The sequence below is a fragment of the Pagrus major genome, chromosome 3, assembly GCF_040436345.1.
Source record: "Pagrus major chromosome 3, Pma_NU_1.0".
NCBI classification, from domain to species: Eukaryota; Metazoa; Chordata; class Actinopteri; order Spariformes; family Sparidae; genus Pagrus; species Pagrus major.
The window spans coordinates 16,430,259-16,443,803 of NC_133217.1; the positions used below are offsets into that span (position 1 = coordinate 16,430,259).

Here is a 13,545-nt window from a genome sequence, read left to right on the forward strand (position 1 = left end):
TCTGTTTGCATGTGCACAGTATTTCAAAGGGAGGCTTTTATTTTGAAGCATGTTTTATTCAGTTGAGGCCAGGTTTCAAAAACTCAAATAACACTCAGTTTAAAGTTCTCTTTCACTCTCTTGTTGCTCCAGATATTAATTAAATATGTCCGATATGGTATCCCAGATATTAATTAATGATTTCTATCAGTGCTAATGTAAACACAGCCACTGATGACCACACGTCTGGAAACCCCTGAAAACTCTAATCAGAGCAAGTATGTCTTCCTGCTCCCGCCTCCTGAAACGTGTCCCTTCATCTACCTGCTCTGTAAGCAGACTAATCCAGGAGGTTATAAAAGCATTCAGCTAGAGAGTGATGAACGAGCCCTTAGTGAGTTCTCTGTCTGTCAGAGGAAAAAGAGAGAGAGAAAGAGGAGGGGAGGGAGGGTTTAGTCCCAAAGCAAGACAAATATTTAATCATTTCTGCCCGGTACAGTGCTGAGGAGGCTGCAGAGCTACAAAAAGAGACCGCTGTGCGATGACCGTTATCGTGGAGTCTGTCGTCATCTGGTTCGTAGGATCATGCAGTATAGTGACAGGTTTACGACTATCTTAAGTTTACTGCTCGTTGTTAAAGATCTTTAAAATACTTACAAATTAAGAAACAACACAACATGGTAATACTGTAAAAGTTAGCCTCAAGCACACGGTGCATATCCACATGCACACACACGCATCCAGACCAAATGCAACAGCCATACTTTATATATAAACACATGGCGGCTCAAACGATATGTGCTACTGGTGTCGTTGATCAAAAATGCATCACGGGATCTTCTTAATTCACAATCTTCCACTTTTTAAACGAATCCCAAAGAGATCAATCTGAACTCACATATTCTCCCTCTCTCTGTCACTGTAAACTGGAGTATGGTCGTATTTAACAACATGTCAAAGTAAAAGCACAATAATAAGAATAAAAATGAATAAATAAAACGACATGAGGGAGGAAAACAATATGTACAAATGAACAAAAAGAAAAACACATTTATAGTTTAAAAATCAACAGAATGCAAGAAGATGTCGATTAAAAACCTAATGGGATCTCAGGCCTTCTTTTTCTCAGCGAAAGATCATATAGCAGTAAAATCCCAATAACGCCCCGCCCCCACCCACCTCCACCCCCCTGACCACGCGTTCAGATCAGACCAGGAAGCTACGCTACATAATACTGCCTTTCAATGCCAGAAAGTGTGCACCATACATGGAGACAAATGTACTTCATCTCATGATATACATAGACGTACAGTATATACATGATATACATGTGAGTTGGAGGACAAACTAAGCCATCCCCACCCTGCAGAAAACATCCACGCTCTGTCACCAGCTCCTCAGGAAAACTCCAGAGCGAGAGATACTTAGCGGACGCCACCGTCGACCGATCGTTAAATGTATGCATGTCCCTTCATTTTTCCCCAAATATAAAAATGAATGTAAAATGATAGAGATGACTTTTCTTAGCCTCCTTAAAATCCCTCCTCCATCCTCGCACACAACGACAATAATAGAAAAAAAAAGAAAGATGATATGAGAGACGAGAACCATCATGCATTGATTTGAGTGACTGTTTCAATAGCAACAGAGGGGGTGAGGAAGGAAGGGCCGCAGCGGGGCGGGAGGTTCAGAACTGGGAGGCCGAGCTGGGGTCGCACTGGAGTAGCCGGACGATGGAGGGGTCGCTTTTGGCACCTTTGATAAACTCCTCCAGGGACAGTTTGCCTGCAGGGTGGACGGAGACAGAGAAGACGAGAGAAGAGACGTTATTTTGGAGGAATTTGGCCCTTGTTACATGCAGGCTACAAGAATGAAGAAAACTAAAATAACTCATTGTGGGATTTTTTGACTTTCAATAGAACTTAACAGTTTAATGCGAGGTCACATAAGCTGTATGCTGCAGATTCATATCAATATCGAGCCCTCTATAGTGACAAAAACACGAATTTCATATATTAATGTTCTCGCTTACTCAGCTGGTCGAGCTTTAGGAGGAATCATTTGTAAAAGTAAGAACCTGAAGTTTATAAATACACTCAAAACTATCACAAGCATGTTTCCATAGTTTTGTTCTGTGTCCCCAGAGACCTTACTGTATTTAGGAAAAAAACTTGTACAGTAAGTAGTCAATGGCGAGAGACAAATAAATTTATGATTTTGAATCGTGCCATGAACTATACATATGATGTGTCAATTTAAAAGATAATTTTGCAAGTCAAGAAAGTAGCAGTCTGTCATAAACACAGTAAATTACCACCTCTTTGTGCCGTGTGCCACTTTGCACCCAGATTATCTGCCATTCAATTAGCAATATGGACTTGGACACAAGCTAAACACACTAGCACGCTGTGCTGTAGACCGTCTAAATAAAATCCATCGAGCCCACCACTGATGTTGTAGATAATTCTTCTAAGAATTAATCTCTTATTTGACAGCTCAATGTTGAAACTGGACAATTTGTCAGTCTAGAGGAAGAAAAGTGAACTTCTCGCTTGTCTCGCTGATAAAGAAAATGAGTTCCATTTTCAGTTTTCTATTGTCCTTTGACTGGGAACTAAACAATACTTTGTTCAGTGAGATAAAGAGAGACATTTATTGTGTAAATATAGATGATGCAGACAGACTGAGTTGGCTCTTCACATCTGACACATTGAAATTGTATTTCCTCTGATATTCAGCGTACAATTTATTTGATTTTTCTTCACAATGCTTAAAAGTATACATAACGTAGTTACTTTATTTTTTATTGTATATGTGTTGATACTTTTTCTGTTTGATAATGTCCTGTAATCTCACGAGGGATGGGCTAAATGTTAAGCATGGCACAGACATAAAACAAAAAAACTACTAAAAACTAAAACACACAGTCATAAATTCTCCTCTCTTCCAGTAAAACGGGCACATTTCAAAGATTATCTTCAACAGACCGTCACACTCATCCTCTAGCTCTCACTCACTCTCCCTCTCTGCAGCATATTCATCCCTCCATGATGCCATTTCCTCCTCTCACCATCATTATTGAGGTCCATTTGTCTGAAGATCTTATCTGTCCTCTTCTCCGGCGTGGATTCATCCTCTGGCATCTTCATCACAGATGACACCATCTTGTAGATGGCCTAATAGATGGAGCGAGAGAGAGAGAGAAGGAGAGAGACTGGGTTAGGCTGGATGGGGGCGGGAGAACAGAAAGTGTACTTGAGCCAGCAGGGAGCCATTATGGAGCCTCAGCAGGAGAGAAGTAAAACACAACTGAACTGAAAAATAAAGTCGTTGTGGCTTTCAAGATGCTGATAAACACGATTCCCTGACATTTGTTACTCCAGATGCTAAGAGCTGCTCCCTGGGCAGCTTTGCCACAAATACCCACGCAGAGTATGTATGGCTGCAGCACCACCGTCACACCACGGTGACACAGACTGCATGTGCCAGCAGGGTAGGGGGCTTACGAGCAGAGCTTACTGTATCGATCTGATACATCTTTATCTGTTGACTGATATGAGCGCCTCCCGTCCCCTGATAGTATTAAATTAAACTCTGCAAGTGAGCGTAGAGGAGCTCCGAGTATCAGTCGGCCTCAGACACGGATCTACAATCAGCTTATGTGCCCATTAAATCTTCTCCATTGGGAGCATAGGGTGTAAAACTGACTGTAGATCAGTGTCACAGCAGCACCCTCAGATGGGGGGTAGCTCACACAAAATAAGCCCTCTGTGCTTTTCAGTAAGACATACCAGCTCTAAAATTTTATCTCTTGGACTATAAAATGAGAGTTCATATATTTCTCCAAAAATGGTTGGGTAGCTGGGTGGATACTGGAAAAAAGAAACTGTAGGATAAAAGGCAAAACATTTTTGTTGTTTGAGAATATATCTCAGACATGAGACATGACAGACATCGGTTTGAAAAATGGGGCCTGAATAGATAATCTGCACACAAATGTATTTAATATGATCTATCACCTATTATTTAAAGGGGCAATATGTAAGAATTTTAGTTTAAAACATTCAAAAATGAACTAAAATTATCAGCAGAATGTGATGAATGAAGAATTTTGATGTTATGTCAAAGACTGCTATGTGCTGTGTTGCAGAGATATCTACTGAAGTTGCTGCATGCTAACCAGCTAGCCCCGGGCCTGAAAACCTCTTTCTCCCAGCAGTCCAAAGCTCCTGTAATTGTCATGTACAAAAAAAAAAAAAGTTAAATTAATAAACCTCTAGAAGCCAATCAAAAGTTTGCAAAGTGTTTCGGGCGTGATGTGCCAAACTAAAAGCCATGGACGACACAGCCAACTGCGATTTATATTCAATCTTAGTGTTAGAGGGATAGCAGAGATATCTTATTGTTCCAGAGATTTCTAAACATATTTTTGTGATCAACAGTGTTGGAGGCCTGGAAGCTTGTCTTACACCTGTTTTGGGGAAATATTCAGTTTTTATGTTGCCAATTTTTACAGAATGATTTCAAAACTAATCTTAATTTGCGTCCTACATTTACGCTCCCATTTGCAATCAATCACAGGCCGTTATGACATATTAAGTCAGAAGCCGTGTGTTGTCCAACAGTGCGGTGTAAACCAGATCTGATTCCTCTATCATGACCATCTCTCTCTCTTTCAATGACACAATGGGTCCCTCCTCTCCCATCCAACGGTGCGTAACCTCAGTGAGCCTGAGGATAATCCCAGTATTCTGCACACTCAGGGATAAACTCTGTTAAATTTAACTCGCTAATCCATGAGAACCCAGTAGTGCACACACACACACACACAGACGCAGACCATACAGTGAGATCCTCATATCTCGACATATGAGCCTCTCTATGTCTTCTCTTCGAGTATGAGTGACAAGATTACACACAGCACTAATGTTGTACTGTGCTTAACAGTCTTCATGCAGACCTGTTGCCTTTGCCAGTATAGCAGTCAGCACATTAAGTGTGCCTGTGGGTCTTTGCATATCGGCGCTTGAGCCTCCTGCACAAACATACTTATAGGAATGAATTAACTTGCATAATTGAAGTGAACATTTATGCTAATTGCTCTTTGCGTCTATTCCAGTCAGCGCAACTCTATGTGACTGTTTGGTCCAAATAACAGGTAAAGCAGAGGGATTCTGGGAAATTATGAAGGCGCGCTGACAATGCTCCGGCCAATTTTTTTAAGCATATTATGTTATCATCCGCACCATATGTTTTTAGTAAAAGCGGTTAAGTATGGTGACTAAGAGATTTATGGCATTATTTTGGGCTCTTCTTCATGTGTCATATACAAATCCTCATGTGACTAATATTTGGGATCGTGTTCTTTGTAATTTGTGCCTTTATATATTGATCCATTCTGTATTTAAAGGGGGACTCCACAGATTTTACACATAACGGTCAGTACGAATATTAAAACATTTGTAAGTCCTACAGTGGTCTTCAGTGGAGGAGTCTGCTAAAGTCTGAGAAAATAATCATGATGATGTCATTAAGGTTACATGGTTTGCTTTTTTTGTTTTTTGTTGATTTTCTGTTTTATTTTCTAGTCCTTTTCTCTTGAGTCTTATTGTTACTTTCTACTTCCTGCTCACCTGTGTTCCCAACGTTCTGTTTCCCTCCTGTGTTCCTTTGCTCCACCCCAGCCTGACCCTCCCCCCCCAACACAGCTGTCTCACATCAGCCTCATCAGCACCGCCCTGTTCCCAGTGTCTCTCCACCTGCACCTCTGCCCCTCGTTAGTTTAGCTTGTATTTAAGCCTGTGTTGTTCCCTCACTCTATGACAGATCATCTGTTCTCATCCTCGTGTGTTCCCTGTGTTCCTGATTTGTTCCTCGTGTTGTTCTGGTGTGCCCTTAGTTTTTGTATTACTTTGGTATATTTCTTCATTGCTTGCCCTTTTGTGACTTGGAGCACAAAAGCATTAAAGCTCACTTTTTGTTCCTTTACCTGCCTGTCTGTGTGTGTGTGTCCGATGTTTGGGTCTTCCTGTGTAACTGTGATAGTTAGATAGGGACTAAATATTTGTTACAGCAAGTCTGTGTTACAAACTTGGGGTATGCAGTTTGAAAGACATGTTTATTTACCAAGCAGCAAGAGTTTAACAAAAAGATGTAATTGTTTGAATTATGGGAAATTCAGCGTCCAGCTTTGGAGCTTGACACATAGCAGGGACTAAAAGCGAGCAGATCGCAGCCTCTGCCACTTTGATTTTGACCATTTTTAGCCTTGCTAACGGTGGTTTGCTGGTCAACAACTTTGCATTTCCATTAAATTGTGTTCAGCATTCATGGTCCCAGGAGGATTTATCCTGTTGACTTTGGTGATTCCCTGACTTTTCCTCTTGTGCCAGCACGGGATTGCTATTTTGGTTTATGTCTCGTCAACTGTTGGATGGATGGTCTTACAATCTGGCACAGATGTACTTGTCCTCCTCAGGATGAACTGTGATGACATTGATGATCCCATGATTTTTATAACATCAGTTTCCTTGATTTTTCCACTAATTTAGTTTATGACAAAATAAATGTAAAGCTAATGGCATTCCCATCAGCCTCAGGTGTACTTTAGTAGTGGTTGTTGTGATGTTAGCATATAGCTCACTGCACATCTGTGTCTAATGATGGCATTAAATGAAAAATACCCCAAATCCTTTTCACAGTCCAGATGCCTCATCTCATCCTCTGTCCCCAACTGAACTTCATTGCCCAGTGTCCTTTTCTCACCTGTACAATCTCCAGCATCTCCTCGCGGCTGATGTACCCGTTTCCGTCCAGGTCATACATGCTGAAGGCCCATTTCAGCTTCTGCTCCAGCTTGCCCCGTGACGTCACGCTCAAGGCGATGATGAACTCCCGGAAGTCTATCGTGCCATCGCCGTTGGTGTCGAAAGTCCGGAAAACGTGCTCAGCGAATTTGGAGGCGTCGCCGTAGGGGAAGAAATTGGCGTAGATTTTCTTGAACTCCTCCACATTCAGGGTTCCACTGGGGCAATCCTTCAAGAAACCCTGTGAAGAAGAAGACATGAGGCGAGACCAGAGTGAAAATAAGACATTTGAAGCTCTCATTCAGTCTCCAGGACAATATAATACATCACTGTGATACAGATGTTAGAGCAGCAGACCCAAGTAAAACCTTTTCAAAGCGGGCTGGAACGATCACGAATCAAATTTGTGTCACAAAACTTCGATCAGCAAATGTTTCAGTCATGTAATGCTTCATTCTAACAGATCGAAGAAGTACTTTTTGATAAAGAGCTTAGTCTTGGATAGATGAAAGCAGTTCTACCTTCTTTTCAAGGGGTCACATTTGATAAGGCAGCATTGTGCCTGAGAAGGAAAGGGAGTTAAAGTCATGTCAGTCTCGGTCTTTGTTCAGCAGAAATAAAGCAATTTTTTTAACAAAGGCCTTTAAGATAGAGGCGGCGAGGTGAGAAAGTCATCATCCCGATTTGAAGGCTGGAATTACTTTTTGATCATCGTATCAAATATTCTCTTAAGTGAAAGTGGAATATCAACATGGTTCAGTCCTGATAAAAGTTGTTTTCACTTTCTGAGAGAGAGACAACACAACTTGGATTTATTGCCAATAAATTCCCCAAAAAGACACGCTAGATAAATTCTCAGGCACCTCAACCTATGGAATATACTAGTATTATATTTCACCCGCAGCATCCCGGAGCTGTTAATCTGCCGAGAGTGAACGCCACCACGGCCACTGTCAGTGTGAAGTGACCCGGGGTCAGTAAGGCTTAAGTCATGGGTCAGGGAGGCGATAGTTTAACATGTATGGCTCTTATTCAGGACGGCTCACACAGCTGTTCCATAGGTTTAATCCATGCTTAAAGCCATATAGTGTAGCCATTACACAAACACACATCCATACGCACACGATGGGATAACTGCGATCAGGTCAATGTGGCACCTCATCATGCCAAGACTTAACTCACCGGGAGCGGGTGGTGCTCGGTCTTGGATGGAGACAGACATTGTCACATGAAATACCATCTTTGTCCTCGAACATAGGGTTATGCTCATTTTAAAGGTAACTGTACTATCGCCTAATAAATATAGACATACTTATATATTTAAATAATTTGAAATCACTTCATTACTGATAACATTTCCAGTACTAAGGTTTTATCTGTGTCGACAGGTGTTGACCACAGTGTTGTTTGTCCGAGCTCAGTATTGACTGAAGTGTTAAATTATCTAAGACAGGTGTGAATTTGTAACATAGCACACTGTTGACATTTAACCTCGGTCGAGTGATCACCACAAAACCATAAGTGACATTTTTAAATCAACTCAACTTTAATATGAAAAGATGAGAATTAAAGGCATCAATTTTAGACTCCACTACAGTAGCCTCAGCTATTAGCCTATTTTAGCTCATTGTTTTGGTTTTACTGAACACAACTTCAATGTTTTGGTTCTGTCTTAATGCTTCCATCAACTTCCTTTCCTGCTGCAGCTGTTTCCATCAAACAAGCTCTAAAAAACTCACTGTATAACCAACTATCTGTCCAGCAACAAACGGCAACAGACAAAGGCTAGGTTGGTAAATCCAACCTAACAGAAAATGGATGAAAATATAACTTTTTCGGTGAAATACAAAATGTGGTGCTTCCTGTTGGTGAACACACCAAAACAGAACTAACAGGGGAAATATTGGACTTTAATTTGACAAGAAACACAACTCCAAGTATTGATAGAGAGGTCATATTATGCTTTTTGGGTTTTTGCCTTTCCTTTATTGTGTTACGAAGCATTTTTGTCCACGCCAAAGGGAGTTACTCTCTCCCACAGAAAACACTGCTCCAGCACTGCCTGAAATGCCTGGTTTGGAGTTGAGCCTTTACTTCTGTAACTTATGTGCACCACTATGTAACAGGTGTTATATTAATATATATCTTTATATAATTATTATAAAATAAATACACTCAAGTCAGTCAGCAGACATACATCTGCGATTAATGTAGCTGCGTTATTTTAGATCACACTACCTTGCTTGCATGACCCACCCTACTCTGCTTCTGATTGGCTACATCCTGCCTCTTAAGTAATGCGCATGTGCAACTCTCACCAAAGATTGAACAGAGGCGAGATGTCTCACTCTGTAGCTAAAACGGCACGTTCAAGACACAGTGTGAAAAGGGGTGCTGAAGCAATGCACCATATGAGAAAAATGTGTTTTTTGAAAATTTAAGTATGTAAACCTTTTCTACTAGGACCCCCAAATAAAAGTAAAAGTAGTATGAACCTGAAAATTAGCATAATATTACCTCTTTAATGTTACCTTTATGTGTGCTCGATGTATAAAATGGGTTGATTGAATTGCTGACCACTTCATCACATCAACTATGTATGTTGATGCTGTGATGTAGTTTGTTAAACTGACCTGAATATGGATTAGTTAAGGTGAAAGTGTCAATACCACTAGCTAGCTAAAGTACTTTATACTTTTGCAGTATGTTTTAGCTTTATATAATTCTATATATTTTATTATTAGACAATATTACAGATGCAATAATCTAAGCAGCATTTTGAAGCTAGAGCTAATTTTTAAACTAGCTTCTTTATAAACTCTTGGGTAGTTACATCTATAACAATGTATTATATTACATGAGATGTTTATATGATCGTATGTTTAATTTTTAAGTAACTTTTAACTATAACAGCTAAATAACAGAAACAAAATGATACAATATTTCCATATGAAGAAGAATAAAATGGCAATACTCAAAAAATGCACAAGCACTTCAAATATAGTATCTGAAGTATAGTATCTGAGAAAGTACAGCAGTGCTGCCACTATGACTTGGCGTCACCCAGAAATGTCCAGACTGTGTGTACAGTGTGTGTGTGCGAACCTTGTACCACTCCTGCAGCTCGTGGTCGGAGAACTCAGTATTCTCCCGGAGGTCCTGCAGCATCTCCGGCCGCAGCTTGCTGTTCTGTTTCCCCATGGCAGCGGGACAGGACTCTTGGTTTCCTTCACAAAACAGTGACTGAAGCACTAGCCAGGCTGCTTTTCACACCTGTCAATCAGACATAAAGACACAGGAGGTCAGCAATAATCAGGCAGACAGGAAAATGACCTTGTGTGACAAATGAGAAGTGAAATGCAGTCGGTCAGCAAACGTCGGCAGTACGTCACTGGAGTCACTCAGCAACAGATCAAAACTATGAGGGATTAGACAGACTAGTGACAGCTCAAGTTGAAAGCAGAAGACGGTTAAAAAAGACGCTTTCTGTTACTATCCAGCTGCAGCACAAGGACATTTTGTTTTGTGCAAATTAAATCACTAAGCGAACAACAGAAAGATGACATAAGCTAGTTCCCCCCACAAGACGCTGACAAATTGACAACGTGACTTTGTCCACTCACATAATGACTATTTTTAAATGAAATCAAAGCGAGCCTTGTCACAGTGTTGTGTCCCAATTCCCTTGACACGGGATGTTACGCAAGTCTTTAAACTGCTGCATCACATTCGCAAAACATTAAATAATCCCGAACACACCCCTGTGACGTCAAGTGCTAGCCCACTGATCACATTTCTGGGTTTATCTGGCCAGCTGTGTGTTTGTGTGTCAAATCAACTGTGGTCGTGGTGTTGGGGTGTGTGTGTGTGTGTGTGTGTGTGTGTGTGTGTGTGTGTGTGTGTGTGTGTGTGTGTGTGTGTCCGTCCGTGTCCCCTGATCTCCTAATCTTCTTCTCAGCCCAACCTGCCTGACAAAACACGATTTCAGTGATGCAACTACATAATGAAACCGTCATTATGACACCAAATCCCTTCTTTTTTTAACCATAAAATTCAGTTATCAATGACGTCATTATAGTCTTCATGGGATTTTAATGGAGTAACAAATTCTAATATGCAAACTGTTAAGTTGTTTGGGTTGTTTTCAGGGGTGAAGTAATGATTAATATGTGGTATTTTCATTGATACTCATTTCATAGTGAGTGTAGATCAGTCTTGTGCTTTATCAATTAAAGGTGCACTATGTAGTTTTGGGAAAGACATTCTAATCAGAAGAGAGAGATCTTCATTGACTTATTTTTTATGCCTTAACAAACTAAATAAACAAACTCTCATTTCATACTGTTTTACCTTGTTTATATGTGGCGGACCCTGCCACCTTTCTAGCTTGAAACAGTGTTCTGGGGACCTTATTTTCCTCTGAGAACAGCTTGTTTATTCACTCATGGAAAATAAGTATTCCTGATTTGTATCATTACCTCATTGATATTGTAAATATCAAGATTCTGAGTTTGAATTTCTACAAAACTACAAAATGCTCCTTTAATAAATGTTACGAACACCTATATGAGACTGTTGCAACAACTTTGTGTAAAAAAGAGCAACAAACTTGTGCTTGTTTAGTTTGCTTCCCTGCACTCAAAGGCTAATTACCCCGTGCTCTACCATCGAAGCAGTTGCTTTCTCTGTGTGTGTGTGTGATTTAAATTACAGTATCACTGGGGCTCGAACACCTCCGATGAGACTTGGCCGACCCCGCTGACCTCCAGTCTCTCCTCAGTCACGCTGGGTAATTACGCCGACAACTTTGTGTGTACGTGAGAAAGTGAGACCAAGCGCAGGCCTGTTTGTGTTTACGTGAACTTGAGAAAGTCAAACAGCATGCGTGTGCGTGGTGCATATGAGGTGGGCCGTGTGGGCGTTGCAGGTCTTTAACGCTGCCTGCCGAGAGCTTCACATAAACACAAACAAAACCCACATGTCCGGTTGTGTATTACCTCAGTGGCATTAAAATGCAGCTTATATCCAGACAACTGATACGAACCATATCAACATTTGTAAAACCAGAGATATCATGTTCCCATTACAGGTATATGAGGTGACTTTCACCTCAGAAGGAGGAAAAGATGGTGGTGGCATGACAGGTGGGCAAGACAGCTGCTAAGCCAGAGACCACTGTTCAAGGCAGCGTTTCAACATTGGTAAGTGTGAAACCACTCAATATTTTAAATGAGATGCCAGGACAATGGCAACAAAACCAGACTTTAGGACCATCTGCAGCCTCGTCTGCGGTGACAGAACGACGTAAACCGAACCATAATCTTCTCCTTACCCTAAACACTAACCATAACCACAACCTTAACCACTTGGTTAGAGTAGAAATGTAAAGCCACAACATCAAGAAAGAAGGAAAGTTTCAACTTATCAAACACGACGTTTAAACATATCCCAACATATCTTATTTTTTCCTCCAAAAAAGTATAATTGTATTTCTGTCCTATTTAATTGAGTGTAAAAGAGTGAAGTCAACACGGAAATGGCCAAACCTGCATGGCTACTTTGAGAAACCGCTAGCTGCTAGCTGACTAGCTAGCCATCAAACTAGACATCAGCTACTAGGCTTCATTCGACCAACCTCAAGTCTACCTCTTTGCCTTTTTTTGGATTTGGTAGGTAACCATGTAAAGCACCACCAAGATGACGCACACTGTGCTTCACAATGGCTCTTCAGAAATGGGTGACATCCCAGAGAGAACTACGTCGATGGTGACTGTACAATCATGTGTCTTTTTTGAGATTTCTATAATGTCTGCATGGGAAAATTAGACATATCTGCTTTACATTTTACTGTTAATGAGCTAAAATGGGTTCAGATGTTTGCCCTTTCAATGCACGCTGGCCTTGTGTCTGTTGTTTCTCTATCCAAACACCACTAAGCCGCCCCACACAGCTCAGTAAGCCTCCAGCCCGACACACAATCTAAGGACAAAGGCGCAAATTAATTTCTCCTCCAGGGGTAATTGAGTGGCATCCGCAGAGCTGAAAGCTATACGCTAAATCAGTAGGTCTCGCTATGAAGCCGTCATTTGTGTGTTTTAGTTTAGCAGACAGAGGATAGATTGAGTCCACCGCTGTGTCTCAGATGAGTGTTTGAAAAACACACACTTGTCACACAGGCATTGACGCACACGCTTTTTAGTACCTGCAGAAATTAATAATAGCCACCCACGCTGTCCAATTGTCATTTGGAGAACACAGTCGCGAAACAAACAGTCTGTACCCGTGTGTGTGTGTGTGTGGGTTGTTGGTGTACAGTATAAGATGAAAAACACGCAGCAGAGGATGAGATTTAATTGGCGAGATAAAGATTCTCCAGCTAATGCTTCCTGATGACACACAGACATACATAGCGAACCATCACCTTAATTGGCTTCTCGCAAAAGGAAGTAAAGCAAAGTGAATAGAAAGAGAAGAAACAAACAATGCAAAATGTACAGGACTAATTTGGGGCTGTTTTGACACGCTGCTTATCCCTTGAGAGTTTTCTACCATTATTTGGGCTGTGGTCACAAAGAAACAGAGGAAACATGGGAAATTTATGCCATACAATTGAAATGAATTGTATTGTAAATACAGCTGACATGGTCATGGACCTGATTTCATTCTTCAAACACAGGGTGAAGTATCAACTCTATCAAATTGGATTGATGTCATGTTTTTGTGAATGGTTCGACCTTTGATGTGAAAAATACAACGTTCA

The 13,545-nt window shown here is 40.9% G+C and overlaps 1 protein-coding gene across 1 annotated transcript; it reads right to left on the bottom strand.

The window, feature by feature from the left end:
* Positions 1–1,666: 1,666 nt before the first annotated feature.
* Positions 1,667–9,989, bottom strand: LOC140993676 (hippocalcin-like protein 1). The gene is made up of 4 exons (XM_073463184.1): positions 9,891–9,989; positions 6,745–7,026; positions 3,050–3,155; positions 1,667–1,764 (listed from the first exon to the last, which is right to left on the bottom strand). Exons 1-4 carry the CDS (start codon positions 9,984–9,986, stop codon positions 1,667–1,669), a joined length of 582 nt encoding a protein of 193 aa, XP_073319285.1. The 5' UTR covers positions 9,987–9,989.
* Between the last annotated feature and the right edge of the window lie 3,556 nt (positions 9,990–13,545).

Coding starts and splice junctions, on each gene's coding strand:
- LOC140993676 (XM_073463184.1), bottom strand. CDS start 9,986: ATGGGGAAACAGAACAGCAAGCTGCGGCCGGAGATGCTGCAGGACCTC. Junction 7,027..9,890: donor AGCTGCAGGAGTGGTACAAG/GTTCGCACACAC, acceptor TCTTCTTCACAG/GGTTTCTTGAAGGATTGCCC. Junction 1,765..3,049: donor AATGGACCTCAATAATGATG/GTGAGAGGAGGA, acceptor TCCACCCTGCAG/GCAAACTGTCCCTGGAGGAG.